A 15,126-nucleotide genomic window follows, 5' to 3' on the forward strand; every position below is an offset into this window, starting at 1 on the left:
TTATTTAAAAAAATCCTGTAACAATTTCCCCCAAATTTATTCAAAGATAAAGTTTCAAGTCAACTTTTATTTTTGCCTCATAATAATTTCAGATGAGTACTGTGTTTATCTTAAAGCATTTTCAGGTTTCAGCTGTAGGAATTACATTGAAAAGCATTTTCTTATTTCTTTTTTAAAGTTTTTTTTTTTTTAGTTACGAGAAACTTGAAACTTAGAAGTTGAGCCAGTAGCATATTAAATCCCCAGCACCTGTCACCTAAATTAAAAAATTATTAGTTTTGCTCCATTTCTTCTATTTTTTTCCCTTTTTGTGAATACGTTTTAAAGCATAGATAGGATACATTATTTCACTTCTACATACTTCCATATGCATGACTGTTTCAGCATGGGCTGCCATAAGAAAATACCATAGACTGGGTGGCATGAACAACAGAAATTTATTTTCTCACAGTTCCGGAGGCTAGAAGTCTGAGATCATGTTGCCAGCAAGGTCGGGTTCTTGTGAGGGCCATCCTCCTGGTTTGCAGACAGCTTTCTGGCAGAGTTCTCACTTGGAGAGAGAGTAAATTCTCTGATATATCTTCTTATAAGGGCACTAATCCCATCACAAGGGCCCTACCCTCATAATGTCATCTAAACCTAATTACTTACCAAAGGCCCCATCTCCAAATACTATCACATTGTTGGTTTAAGACTTCAGTGTATGAATTTTGGACTGGGGAGAGGGGATACAATTCAGTTCATAGCAGTGTCTACAAGATTTGTACATTTTCTTGTGCATAATCACAGTGCCATATTATATCCAACAGAATTAATAAAATTCTTTGTTGTCATCTAAAACCCAATCTATATACACATTTCCACAGGTACTTAGTCATTTTACAGTTGATTTGTTAGAATTGGGATCCAAAAATAAGTCCATGTGTTACATTTGTTTGTTATGCTTTTTAAATCTGGGTAGCTAAAAGGGTGGTTTTAAAAAGCAGTGCAGTGGCTTTTTCTTTCAAAAATAATTGTGTAAAAAAAAAAGTGAAGGAGAAAAAAATAAAGAAAAAAAGGGAAGAAGGAGAGGGGAGGGACTGCTGTAGAGTAAAAGTAACTTAAAGTGCAAAATAAACAAATGTAGTATATGGATTTTTTTTTTTGGATCCTTATTCTAACAACTCGGCTGTAAAAAGGTGGGAATATCCTGAATTCTTTAGCTCCAATATTCTAGAAAATAGGGGCGTGTAAACATTTGAATTTTAAAGAAAAAAAAATTCCAAATGTATTTTAATTAAATGAAGATTTTTATAGTTCTCACAAATTACCATTGTATTTTAGTTTTAAAACAGTCTTAACACATGAATGAAAATTTTATGTGAGGATATTGTTAGAACTCAAGATACAGTTAACTCATGATACAGCTTTAAAAACTTCTCCAAAACTGAATTCATCACGGTAGTTTTATAAAAGTTTGCAAAGAACACTACTAAGATTTAAAAAAATTTTTTTAATTTATTTGGCTGCATTGGGTCTTAGTTGCAGCACGTGGGGTCTTTCGTTGCGGCATGCAGGATCTTTCGTTGTGGCACGAGGGCTTCTCTAGTTGTGGCACGTGGGCTCAGTAGTTGTGGTGCTTGGGCTTAGTTGCCCTGCAGCATGTGGGATCTTAGTTCCCCTACCAGGGATCAAACCTACGTCCCCTGCATCGGAAGGCAGATTCTTTCTTTTTTTTTTTTTTTTTTGCGGTATGCGGCCCTCTCACTGTTGTGGCCTCTCCTGTTGTGGAGCACAGGCTCTGTATGCGCAGGCTCAGTGGCCATGGCTCACGGGCCTAGCCGTTCCGCAGCGTGTGGGATCTTCCCAGACTGGGGCACGAACCCATGTCCCCTGCATCGGCAGGCGGACTCTCAACCACTGCGCCACCAGGGAAGCCCGGAAGGCAGATTCTTAACCACTGGACCACCAGGGAAGTCCCTGCTAAGATATTTTTGACTGTAGTAAATATTTGAGGTGAAATAACATTATTGAAATATGATTTTAACCAGTAGATGGCAACAAATCAATATCTGAATGTAGTTTTAAGAAAATTGCAGGAGAAATAGTATAAGTCATCAACAAGGTACATTAGATTTTTTTCCACAAATAAACATTTTGTGCTTATGTCTTTAATATATGCTTGCTTGCTTGCTTATTTATTTATTTATTGCTGCATTGGGTCGTAGTTGCTGCGTGCGGGCTTTCTCTAGCTGTGGTGAGCGGGGGCTACTCTTCGTTGCGGTGAGCAGGCTTCTCATTGTGGTGACTTCTCTTGTTGCAAAGCACAGGGTCTAGGTGCGCGGGCTTAAACGGTTGTGGCACATGGGCTCAGTAGTTGTGGCTGATGGTCTCTAGAGCGCAGGCTCAGTAGTTGTGGCACATGGGCTCGTTGCTTTGTGGCATGTGGGATCTTCCCGGACCAGGGATCGAACCGTGTCCCCTGCATTAACAGGTGGAATTTTCTTTTTTTTTTTTTTTTTTGCGGTACGCGGGCCTCTCACTGCCGTGGCCTCTCCCGTTGCGGAGCACAGGCTCCGGACGTGCAGGCTCAGCGGCCATGGCTCACGGGCCCAGTTGCTCCGTGGCATGTGGGATCTTCCCAGGCCTGGGCACGAACCTGTGTCCCCTGCATCGGCAGGCGGACTCTCAACCACTGCACCACCAGGGAAGCCCCCAATATTTGCTTTTTAATTAGAAAAATTAATATAGATTTTCTTTTTATGTGATATGCATTGTTCATTTTAAAGCCGTGATTGATTTTTGATAGTTGGATGATTATAGTTGTATTTAAAAACTGAGCATTACTGCAGTTATTTGGTTTATTAGTTGGTAGAAGCTAGTAATCAGTGGTGATTTGGGGAATTATTTATTTATTTTTTAAAGTATAATTTCCATTTTATTGTCTTTCCAGGGGACAGTATTTCTTTAGTCTTTAAGAACTTAGCTCCTTACATGGGCTTTGGTGGAGGTCGTGGGGCAGCACCAGCAGGTCTAAATCGGGGTGGAGCTGTTCGGTCCTTCCGGGCTTCCCGAGAACGATGCTTGACTACCTTGCTCTGAATGGCACAACTCACGCAGTAATGCACTTTCACATACAGCTTGCGAAGCACATAGGCGTCGAAAACACTCGCTTCGGAAATGTCCCTGACGGCTGCGGCCTCTACGATGTTCCGAATGACGAACTTCTTAATGGCCTTATCCTTGGGCATGCAACGGGTACAGTTGGGACAGCGAATAGGCTGAACATGGCCGCGGCCCTTTTTGGCACGACCATTGTTCCTTATTTTCTTGGTCATCTTGGAAGCGAGGAGGCGGAAGAGTGGGAATTATTTTTATTTGCCTTGCTTTATTAGAAGTTTAATAATCATCTAGTTAGTAAGTAATGTTATTTAACTTAATAAAAATAAGTTTATACTTTTTAAGAAAACAAACTGTAGAACTGTGTGATAGAAAAAATTGGGAAAAATCTGTGTTTATCAGTATGGGTTATATTTCCATGATTATTGTAATGCTGTGTAAATGCTGTAGATCTGTTGGTATTTTTATCAACTATACACACAGCATTGCATCAGAAAGTTTGATACCTGACACAAAAGAGTAGCACCTTTGTGAAGTTTTCCAACAACTCAGTACTATATATTGTTGATGGATATGTGTATATTCTCTCTCTGTTTCTCTGTCTCTTATAAAAGTTTATGAAAACGGACTGGCAGGGCTACACCAGAATGTTACTGCTGTTTGGAAGTAGGAGAGGAAATTGGGACTTGAGTTTGTTTTAAAGGGTTAATTTAGCTATTTTTTGTAATATTAGCAGTTGTTAATTCTGAAAAGCCGGAATGAATCTTTGTTAACAATACTTTTTGTTCTTTTCTGTATCTTTTGAATTAAAATAGACACAACTGAACATAAATAATCCTGAGCAGAGCAGCTAGTGATTACAAAATGTTAATTATTTGTGACTTCAAGTTAAAAAATTTAACAATATATACATTTTGCATTTTGTCCATATATACAAACTAAATGTCATTATTTATTACTTGATAAAGTAAACATTTTAGGTATTATTTAATCTATACTCATCTTTCTGATGTAAACTTAATGCATCACAATTTATATAGTTACATATTTGTAGGCCTTTTGGTGGTTTCTTATTTTATAAACGTCCCTTTGGCAGATATCTTTTGTGCAGTTAGTTCTGAGAGGAGGAAGAGTTAATTTTTGGTAAATAAGAGTCTATTGAGTCTAAAGGTAAGAGCAATGCTATAGTTTCTATTATTTATTTTTAGATTGTCTTTATTTTTATCGGGATTTTCTTTTTTAATTGAACTTTGGGAGTTCCCTGGCGGTCCAGTGGTTAAGACTTTGCCTTCCAATGTTGGGGGGGGGGGTCAGGGCAGGGGGTTGTGAGTTCAATCCCTGGTCGGATAGCTGGGATCCTACCTGCGTCATGGCCAAAAAAACCCCCAAAAAACATAAAAAAAAAGAAGTAGCAATATTGTAACAAAAATTCAATAAAAGACTTTAAGAAGTCTTTAAAAATTCAATAGAAGACTTTTTTTTAATATTTACAATAATAAAATTGCAGTTTAGTTGATGTACAACGTTCTGTTAATTTCTGCTGTCCAGCAAAGTTATTCAGTTATATATGTATACATCCTTTTTATTTGTTTATTTAAAATTTATTTTTTTTTATTTATTTATTTATTTTTGGCTGTGTTGGGTCTTTGTTGCTGTGTGTGGGCTTCTCATTGCGGTAGCATCTCTTGTTGCAGAGCATGGGCTCTAGGCGCCCAGGCTTCAGGAGTCGTGGCTTGCAGGCGCAGTAGTTGTGGCGCATGGGCTTAGTTGCTCTGTGGCATGTGGGATCTTCCCAGACCAGGGCTTGAACGCGTGTCCCCTGCATTGGCAGGCGGATTCTTAACCACTGCGCCACCAGGGAAGCCCTATACATCCTTTTTAAAATATTCTTTTCCTTTACAGTTGATCATAGGATGTTGAATGTAATTCTCTGTGTTATAAGTAGGTCCTTGTTTATCCATTCTGTACATAAAAGCTTACATTTAGATTGTCTTTAAAAAGAGCAAACTAATGTACAGTTCTGTTGATAGTATGTATGTACTTCCCCTTCCTCCTCCCTGGCAACTTTTGGCTTCATGTTTGATTTAGTTTTGTTAGGTGGATAAACGTAGGTGGCTGTGAAGAACGTACTTTTCCCATGTAATGATGTATTGTGTAGGAATACGTGTGCTTCTTAGTACTTTAAAATACCATCTTTCATCACTTGCTCTTGTTTCATTTTCTCATTCACGGTGGCCCTGGACTCTTGGCTGCCTGTGGCCTTGTGCCGCTGTTTTCCCTACTCTTCATTTGGCTGGTTTCTTGTTCTTCCTTAAGCCATTGGCTTTGATGTTGTGCCTCAGAGAATTTTTTCATGACCATCCCATCTACAGTGCCTCCTCGGTTGTGTTCTCTTGGAACAGTGTGTCTTTTCCTCTTAAGTGCTTACAGGAAGTTTCCATTGCCTTTTGTGCTTTTTGCTCATCTCCCTACTAGACTTTAGCTCTGTGAGATCAGGGGCCTTGTGTGCTCTATTCAAACATTCTGAAAATTCAGGGCCTACATCAGTGCTTAGAATGTTATGTGCATTTTAAATAGTTGTTGAATGAATGAACTCTAAATTTAAAGACTTAAGTTTTACATGTCAGAACTCGTTTAACTTTCTTCTGTTCGTTCTGTAGTAATGATACTCCAAAGCTAGAGTATGCTTTCTGGATCAAGATTTTGTTTTCTTGGATTGGAAGAATCAATATTGTGAAAATGACTATACTACCCAAAGCAATCTATAGATTCAGTGCAATCCCTATCAAACTACCAATGGCATTCTTCACAGAATTAGAACAAAAAATTTTACAATTCGTATGGAAACACAAAAGACCCCGAATAGCCAAAGCAATCTTGAGAAAGAAAAACGGAGTTGGAGGAATCAAGCTCCCTGACTTCAAACTATACCATAAAGCTACAGTAATCAAGACAGTATGGTACTGGCACAAAAACAGAAAGATAGATCAATGGTACAGGATAGAATGCCCAGAGATCAACCCACACACATATGGGCACCTAATTTATGACAAAGGAGGCAAGAACGTACAATGGAGAAAAGGCAGCCTCTTTAGTAAGTGGTGCTGGGAAAACTGGACAGCTACATGTAAAAGAATGAAATTGGAACACTACCCAACACCATACACAAAAATCAACTCCAGATGGATTAAAGACTTAAATGTAAGACCAGATACTATAAAACTGTTAGAGGAAAACATAGGAAGAACACTCTTTGACATAAACCACAGCAAGATCTTTTGTGACCCACCTCCTAGAGTAATGGAAATAAAAATAAACAAATGGGACTTAATTAAACTTAAAAGCTTTTGCACAGCAAAGGAAACAGTAAACAAGACAAAAAGACAACCCTCAGAATGGGAGAAAATATTTGCAAATAAAACAACAGACAAAGGATTCATCTCCAAAATATACGAAAATATATGGAGCTCAATATCAAAACAATCCAGTTAAAAAATGGGCAGAAGACCTAGACATTTCACCAAGACATACAGATGGCCAAGAGGCACATGAAAAGATGCTCAACATCACTAATTATTAGAGAAATGCAAATCAAAACTACAATGAGGTAACACCTCATGCTGTTCAGAATGGCCATCATCAAAAAATCTAGAAACGATAAATACTGGAAAGGGTGTGGCGAAAAGGGAACCCTCCTGCACTGTTGGTGGGAATGTAAATTGAACAACTATGGAGAAACAGTATGGAGGTTCCTTAAAAAACTAAAAATAGAACTACCGTATGACTCAGCAATCCCACTACTGGGCATATACCCTGAGAAAACCATAATTCAAAAAGAGTCATGTACCACAATGTTCACTGCAGCTCTATTTACAATAGCCAGGACAAGGAAGCAACCTAAGTGTCCATCATCGGATGAATGGATAAAGAAGATGTGGCACATATATACAATGGAATATTACTCAGCCATAAAAAGAAACGAAATTGAGTTATTTGTAGTGAGGTGGATGGACCTAGAGTCTGTCATACAGAGTGAAGTAAGTCAGAAAGAGAAAAGCAAATACTGTATGCTAATGTGTATATATGGAACCTAAAAAAAAATATTGTCATGATGTACTTAGTGGCAGGGAGGAATAAAGAAGTACACATAGAAAATGGACTTGAGGACATGGGGTGGGAGGGCGAAGCTGGGGCGAAGTAAATAAGAGTAGCATTGACATATATATTCTACTGAATGTAAAATAGTTGGCTGGTGGGAAGCAGCAGCATAGCACAGGGCTGGGTGCTTTGTGATGACCTGGAAGGGTGGGCTAGGGAGGATGGGAGGGAGGTTCAAGAGGGAGGGGATATGGGAACATGTGTATGCATATGGCTGATTCTCTTTGTTGTGCAACAGAAACTAACAAAGTATTGTGAAGCAATTATACTCCAGTGAAGATGTATTTAAAAAAAAGGTTTTGGGGCTTCCCTGGTGGCGCAGTGGTTGAGAGTCCGCCTGCCGATGCAGGGGACACGGGTTCGTGCCCCGGTCTGGGAAGATCCCACATACCGCGGGGTGCCTAGGCCCGTGAGCCATGGCCATTGAGCCTGCGCGTCCGGAGCCTGTGCTCCGCAACGGGAGAGGCCACAGCAGTGAGAGGCCCGTGTACTGCAAACAAAACAAAACAAAACAAAATTAAGTGCAAAAAAAAGGTTTTGTTTTTATGGATTATTCTTTATATTTAACTTTTTGACACATCTGAAATTTATTGTGTAATATCATGTGAAGTATAATCCAAAGTAATTGTGTAATATCCATTTGCCTTAAACTACATTTATTGTGCATTTCTTATTGTTATTTGTGGTTACTAAGGATTTAAAGTGTAAATCTGTAGAGATACTGTTTTAGTCCATTGATTAACGTCTTTTCTGTTGAAACCAGAAAAATTTAGTTTTGGGGGTTTTTTGTTATTGCATGAAGTTTTCCTATTTTTTTAGCTTTTCAAATCTATTTGTATTTTAAGAAGAGATTCCTTGTAAGGTGAGTGAATAAATTAGATGACTAACAGGCGGTATGACATGGTGAAATATATAAAGATTCAGGCAGTGTGGGAGTAAAGAAAACTTTGGAGGGGGTGGTTGAAACTGGGAAGCAGCCTGTTCTGTGATCAGTATCATGTAAGCTCATATCTGAGCTTGGGGCCCTGTGTCATCCTTTGCTGTTGTTGCTGTTAATACCCTTTACTGCTGGACTGCAGGTTAATTTAAAGCTCCCCACTCCTCACACCCAATCCCCTATATGATCCCAGTCCATTTTGTATGATGTTGTGGTTTATGACTGGAATGAGCCAGGGGTAGATAGAGTCATTTGTGTGGCTCCTTTGGAAAGTCAGGCAATCTGTATTTCTGGTATCTTCTAGAAGAAACTTGTATGTTTGAGAGTTCCTTAAATTCGCTCATTCAAATTTAGTGCCTCTGTCTTCCATTCATTCAGCAAGTATTGGGCACCTAGTATAAATGGGCATTGCTAAACACCAGGGATACAATAATGAACAAGCAGATGTGGGCCTCTTCCTCTAGCATTTTGTAATCTAGTTGGGGAGTCAGATATATAACAGACAATTATACATGTCAGAATGAATGCAGAGTGATGGGAGAAGCATCAGGTGCTATGGGAAAAACTTTACCCGGATTTGGCAGGGAAAAGGAACATTTCTTGAAGGTCAGGATGCTGGGGAGAGATGAAAAATCAGGAGACTGTGGCAGTGGTTGACAAACTTTTTCTGTGAAGTACCAGATAGTACTTTTGGTTTTTCTGGCCACATCTCTGTTGCAGCTACTTAACCCTGTGATTGTAGTGCAGAAGCAGCCATGGACAGTAAATAAATGAATGAGTGTGGTGGTGTTGGAATCAGACTTTATTTATGGACACTGAACTTTGAATTACATATAATTTTCAGGTGTCATGAAATATTATTCTTTTGATTTTTTTTTTCCTCCTGCAACCATTTAAAAATATAAAAACCATTTTTAGCTTACATATAAGAAAAGCAGGTGGTGGGCTGTAGTTTCCTGAGTCCTAGGATATGGTGCTAAAAATCCCATTATCAACTCTTCATAAAAATGAAGCTGTTGTGTAATAGACCTGTAGTCAATGCATGTATTATGCTTTTAGTAAGACACACATTTGTAGGTAGGGTTGAAAATTATAGTATTTCTGCACCTCTAGCTGTTCTTTTGAAATATTCCCGTAATTCTGGAAGGTGAAAGTAAAGGATGTTGGGGATTATGAGGGTGTACACGCAGAGGGGCTTGCCTGGTGCAATTAATAGTAAACTTGGAGGGCTCAAATTCTAGTCGTGATCTTGTCAATCATTGGCTCTTCAGTGTTGGGCAGATCATTGCACTTTTCTGTGCCTCGTTTGTGAAAGAGAAAATAAACAACATAGATACTGCTCAGTATTACTGCAAATAATAGTATACTTCAAAGCACCATGCAGTGTCAACATTAATATCTTAAAATTACACAGCCATTTCTGGCATCTTCACATATAACGTTTAGATGTAAGATGGCATTATGATTGATTACTTTGTGTCACCAAGATGTGTTCTTGAAGAATTTAGGCATCATGCAGATGTTCAGGTATTGTTCTAGGTATGGGGATACACAATAAACAGAAATTGTTCTGTTCTTGTGGGTTATAAATAAATAGATATATCATACCAGTCATAAGTGCTTTAGAGAAAATAAAGGCAAGGGGATAGGTAGGGAGTGTGGGGACGGTGGATGAGGAGGGAACTGGGAGAAAACCTCTAGAAATGAGGTGTGAACCAAGACCTTGAAGATTTGGGGAGTGGAGGAGCTTTCAAGGAGAACATACAGTGCAAAGATCCTGAGGTAAGAAAGGGTTTAGTGTACTTGAAAACAGAATAAAGGCCAGCACGCATATATGAGACCAAGTGATGTAAGGAGGTAGGGGACAGATTTATAGGACCTAGTAGACCATGGAGTTGAGTTTGGATTTTATTCTGAGAAAGATTAAAAGGCTCTTGGAAGATTTTGAGCAAAGGATTGAAATAACCTAAGTCCATTTAAAAGTGATAAATCTTTTCCCCTTCCTCCTCGACAGTTATGACCTAAAGCCATTATGTGATGCATAACAAGGTGGGTACTCACAGTGTGAGGAGGGGGTGTGAGGAGCTGTTGGCCCCGAGCAGCTTATTTGGACCCAGGTGGGATGAGAAGGGTGGCCTGGGACAGAGTGTCCATGTTGTGAGGGCCTGGAAGAGTCAGAGCCCAAGCAGGGTGAAGAGGGGATCTCTTTGACCTGGTGGCCTGGTGCGGGATGCTGCAGCTCAGTCAGTTAGGCGAGTGTGCCAAGCGGGGAGCAGACTGCATGGGGAGTTGCCCGTTGCCTCCACCATGTGTAGGGGGTGGCGCGGGTGGAGTGTGAGGATTGAGCCATAGTAATCTGTCAGGCTCAATTTTCTGATCTTGATCATTTTCTTGTAGTTATCTAGACCATCCTTGTTCTTAGCATTTGAAGATGATGGAACATCATGTTGGCAGCTAACTCTCAGGTGGTTTGGGGAAAACAAACATTTCTTTGTACTGCACTTTACTGTAATTCTGTTGTTTCAAAACTGAAAAAAAGAAAACCCAACAATGTCCCTCTGGCCACTGTATGGGGAATGGACTGTAGAGTGGCAGGAGTGAAAGTATGAAGACCAGGGAGGAGGCTGCTGCAGTCTGGTCTGGGCGGGTTGTGATGGTGGAGTGGGCAGGTGGTCTTAGTGGAGGAGGTGAGAATTGTCAGATTGCAGGTTTATTCTGAAGGTGGAGCTGACTGGATTTGCTGATGAGGTATGAGATAAGAGTCAAGATAGTTTCTTCGTTTTTTTAAGGCTTGAGGAAGTAGGGAAAGATGATGCCATTAAATAATGCATGAATTCATTTAAAAAATAATAGGGTTTGTGAAAAGAACTGGTTTCTTGTCTTAGCTCACCCATTGAGATGGTGTGTGAACTTAAGTTCTGCCTTGACATTTCTGGTTCTTGGTTGCTTCATGTGGGTAGCATGGTATAGAATGTTTACCGTGGGCCCAGCAGGCTACTTTAGCCATGGGAGGTCTTGATTTCAACAAGGCATATGATCTTCTCTCATGATACTTTGCTGAAGAGCTAGATGTGGTTTATATAATAGAACACCTATTCTCCAAAATTAGTGATTAATGAATTAAGTACTAACTTCCAAAGAGCTTGTTAGTGGTGAGGTGAAATACTTTGGAACTATTTTGTTAAATATTTTTATCATTGACTTGGATGAAGACCTAGATTACCTGATTATTAAATTAGTATATGTAGGGATCTTGAGAGCTGCCCTTTTGGAGAGGATACAGTTGGGATTCATAAAAGTCTTGCTTGAATGAAACCACCACCGAGTAATTATTAATGATGAATACCTTCAGTTAACTTCCTGAGGTACCTACTTCAGTGTACATGGTAGACTTTACAATAGGCATAATAGGATTACAGGATATTAAATGGTAGTAGATGGGAAAACTCAAGGCATGATGCCTGATCCACACACCTGTTAAACGTCAGTAACATTCCTCCCCAGTCAAAGGGGGTGTAACAGCCTTGCTTTTCATACTGTACATTCATTAGTTTTTCGGTTATGAATCATTTAGTCAGTGCTTTTAAGGAAAGACAGTTTGAATCCTTTCAAAAATTTGTTTCTATTGTGCATACTTGAGTTGGCTTTCTTGAGAAAAGCTTTCTTAGGTGAAATTTTCAGCCAGTTAGCTTGGCTCCACTATGGAAAGGTGTGAGTGAAGTGATGTGTCCTCAAATCACTACTGTAGTATAAAGATATAGATATATAATACTACGCATAATGTAGAGGTATTTTCACCACTTGGAAATTAATGTACTATTATTCTATTTTGTTCTTCTTAAAATATTCACTCTAAAGGCAAGAAACACTGTTCCCCTCCGTTGTATTAGTATGTAGCATCTTGTATACTTTGGTGCTCAGTAAGTTACATAGTAAGTAAATGAGAAGAAGGACTTCATTGTTCTTAACATTCTGAACAGTGCCAGTAATGTTTTGTTTGCCCCAAAGATCAGCCCTTACAAAAAGTAATAGACTGCCTGCAATGTCTCAAATATGAGATATGGGCAGTTCTGCCTTGTGGTTTGAAGTTGAAAAGTTAGGAGGAAGTCCTTTGCTGCCTGCGGTTTCTAATGTTTTGCTGGTAATGCAGACTTGAACAGTTGTCACTGCCTGGGCTCACAGAGGCTTCACCTTCGTTTGTTTTTGAATTTTATTAAGGAAGTTTTAGTGTATACTTTTCTCTAGTGTTTCTCTAGTGTTTTCCCTGGCATAAAATTTCAATCTTTTTGTAAATGTACATTCTTACTATTTCTTTTCATAGGTCTTTTTGACTGAGTTTTTTTCTCCAGCTGCATCCATGCTATGCGCTAGGGTCTCCGAAGGCGTTGAGAGGAGACCACGGAGCTAGGGAAAGCATTCCTGGCTGAGGTGGAGATATGTGACTAACAAGTGAGATATCTGTGCAAACTTTAAAAAAATTGAGGTGAACATCACAAAACATTAAAGTAACCATTTTAAGGTGAACCGTGGCAGTTGGTACATTCACAGTGTTGTGCAGCCACCAGTTCTTTCTAGTTCCCAAACGTCTCATCAACCTCAAGAGAAATCCTGTATGCATTAAACAGGTGCTCCCACCCCTCGCCCGCCGCCGCCCAACCCATGGCTGCCGCTCGTCTGCATTTTGTCTCTCTGGGTCTACCTATTCTGGATGTTTTATATGGTAGAATCATAAAATACGCGAGCATCTGTGTCTGGCTGCTTTCACGTTGCTTAATGTTTCCGAGAGTCGTCCCATTGTAGCATGAATCAGTACTTTATTCCTTTTTATTACTGAATAATATTCCATTATTTGTATATGCCAGAGTTTATCCGTTCATCCATTGATGTATATTTGGGTTGTTTCCACCTTTTGGCTGTTACGAATAGTGCTGCTATGAACATGTGTATATGTATTTGAGTACCAGTTTTCACTTCTTTGGGTTATATACCTAAGAGTGGAACTGCTGGGGTCATGTTGTGATTCTGTGTTTAATTTTTTTGAGGAATCACAAACTTTTCCCCAGAGGCTGTGCCATTTGGTATTCCTCCCAGCAATGTGTGAGGGTTTTCTCTACACATTTACCAACACTTGTTGGTTTCCTTTTCCTTTTTCTTTTTTTTTTTTAATTTATAGCCATCTTTGTGGGTGTGAAGTGACACCTCACTGTGGTTTTTATTTGCAGTCTCTTAATGATTAATGATGTTGAGCATCTTTTCATGTGCTTGTTGATCACTTGCACCTCTTGGGAGAAATGTCTCTTCAAGTCCTTTACCCAGTTTTTCACTGGATTGTCTTTTGGTGGTTGTGTTTGTTATATATTCTAGGTATCAGACCCTTATCACATATGAGGTTTGTTAATATTTTCTCTTCTGTATGTTGTCTTCCACTTTTTTGATAATTTCCTTTGATGCAGAAAAGTTTTAAATTTTGATAAAGTCCAGTTGATCTATTTTTCCTTTCTGGAACATGCTTTTGTTTTTATAATCTCAGAATCTGTTGCCAGAATCAAGGCCCTGAGTGTCTGCCCTGCCCCCCCACCACGTTTTCTTCTATGAGTTTTATGGTTTTAATTCTTATATTTAGGTTGTTGATCCATTTTGCGTTAATTTATGTTTATGGTGTAAGGTTGGAGTCCAGCTTAAGTTTTTTTGGAATGTGTGTATCCAGTTGCCCAGGTACCAGTTATTGAAGAGACTTCTCTCTCCATTGAATGGGCTTGGGTGCAAACTTTTACTTCTGTGTGTATGTGTATAGGCTTATCTAGAATTTACTTCCAACTAGGAGCTGTATATGAGAAGGTTTTGCGGAGGGACACAGTCTCATTTTGGGTGATAAATGGGGATTTCTCACTTGAAAGTAAAATTAGCTTTAGGGACTTCCCTACTTCCCTGGTGGCGCAGTGCTTAAGATTCCTCCTGCCGGGGTTTCCCTGGTGGCACAGTGGTTGAGAGTCCGCCTGCCGATGCAGGGGACATGGGTTCGTGCCCCGGTCCGGGAGGATCCCACATGCCGCGGAGCCGCTAGGCCCGTGAGCCATGGCCGCCGAGCCTGCGCGTCCGGAGCCTGTGCTCAGCAACGGGAGAGGCCACAACAGTGAGAGGCCCTCGATCCCTGGTCTGGGAAGATCCCACATGACGTGGAGCAACTAAGCCCGTGTGCCACAACTACTGAGCCTGCGCTCTAGAGCCCATGCTCTGCAACAAGAGAAGCCACCACAATGAGAAGCCCGCACACCGCAACGAAGAGTAGCCCCCGCTCGCTGCAACTAGAGAAAGCCCGTGTGCAGCAACGAAGACCCAACGCAGCCAAAAATATAAATAAATTAATTAATTAATTAAAAATTAGTTTTAACTATAACTATTTTAAATTAGATAGTTAAATTAGTTCTGACTTTATTTTGGCCATTGAGTCCTCTTATAAGCTCTATTTAGTATGCCTTTTGTAGATGAGTAATGTGGAAGTGAGCTTACTGGCTCCCTTTTCTGAAAACTTATAGTTTATTCTGTAATTTATTCTCAGGGTAATTAGTGTGCTTTTTTTTTGTGTGTGTGTGTGCTTTTTAAAGTGAGAAACAGTAAAGAAATTATACTGATACATTTGCTTTATGTTTTGTTTAACAAACATTTTGCATATGTAGCTCCTCCCTTTTGTCTTCCAAATAATTAAGTTCGCAAAATTTTTGTGTTGGCGGAATTTAAGGAATTAAGGAGAGAGGTGCTGAGCAAAATACGAATATTGGCTTAAAAGGTTTATTCTTGTACCTTGTTAGGGACGTGTGTGGGTGTTTGTGTGATTGTGAGAGAGAGTGAATGTGTGTGTGTGTGTGTGTTTTAAAGCATAGATGTTGCTTTACTCTTTTGAAAAATAATTTGTTTTAAACAGCAAAACCAAG

General features: G+C 39.6%; 2 protein-coding genes across 7 annotated transcripts in view; one reads left to right on the forward strand and one right to left on the reverse strand.

The window, feature by feature from the left end:
- The window catches only part of SRPK2 (SRSF protein kinase 2), a 228,282-nt gene that overhangs the window by 39,447 nt on the left and 173,709 nt on the right, over positions 1–15,126 (forward strand). The gene's annotated exons all lie outside the window — the stretch shown is intronic.
- LOC114901833 (40S ribosomal protein S26-like) lies at positions 2,629–4,516 on the reverse strand. The gene has a single exon (XM_029233991.1). It carries the CDS (start codon positions 3,315–3,317, stop codon positions 2,970–2,972), a length of 348 nt encoding a protein of 115 aa, XP_029089824.1. The 5' UTR covers positions 3,318–4,516; the 3' UTR covers positions 2,629–2,969.

The sequence above is a fragment of the Monodon monoceros genome, unplaced genomic scaffold (genome assembly GCF_005190385.1).
Source record: "Monodon monoceros isolate NGI ecotype Baffin Bay Population unplaced genomic scaffold, NGI_Narwhal_1 Super_Scaffold_2, whole genome shotgun sequence".
Classification (NCBI taxonomy): Eukaryota; Metazoa; Chordata; class Mammalia; order Artiodactyla; family Monodontidae; genus Monodon; species Monodon monoceros.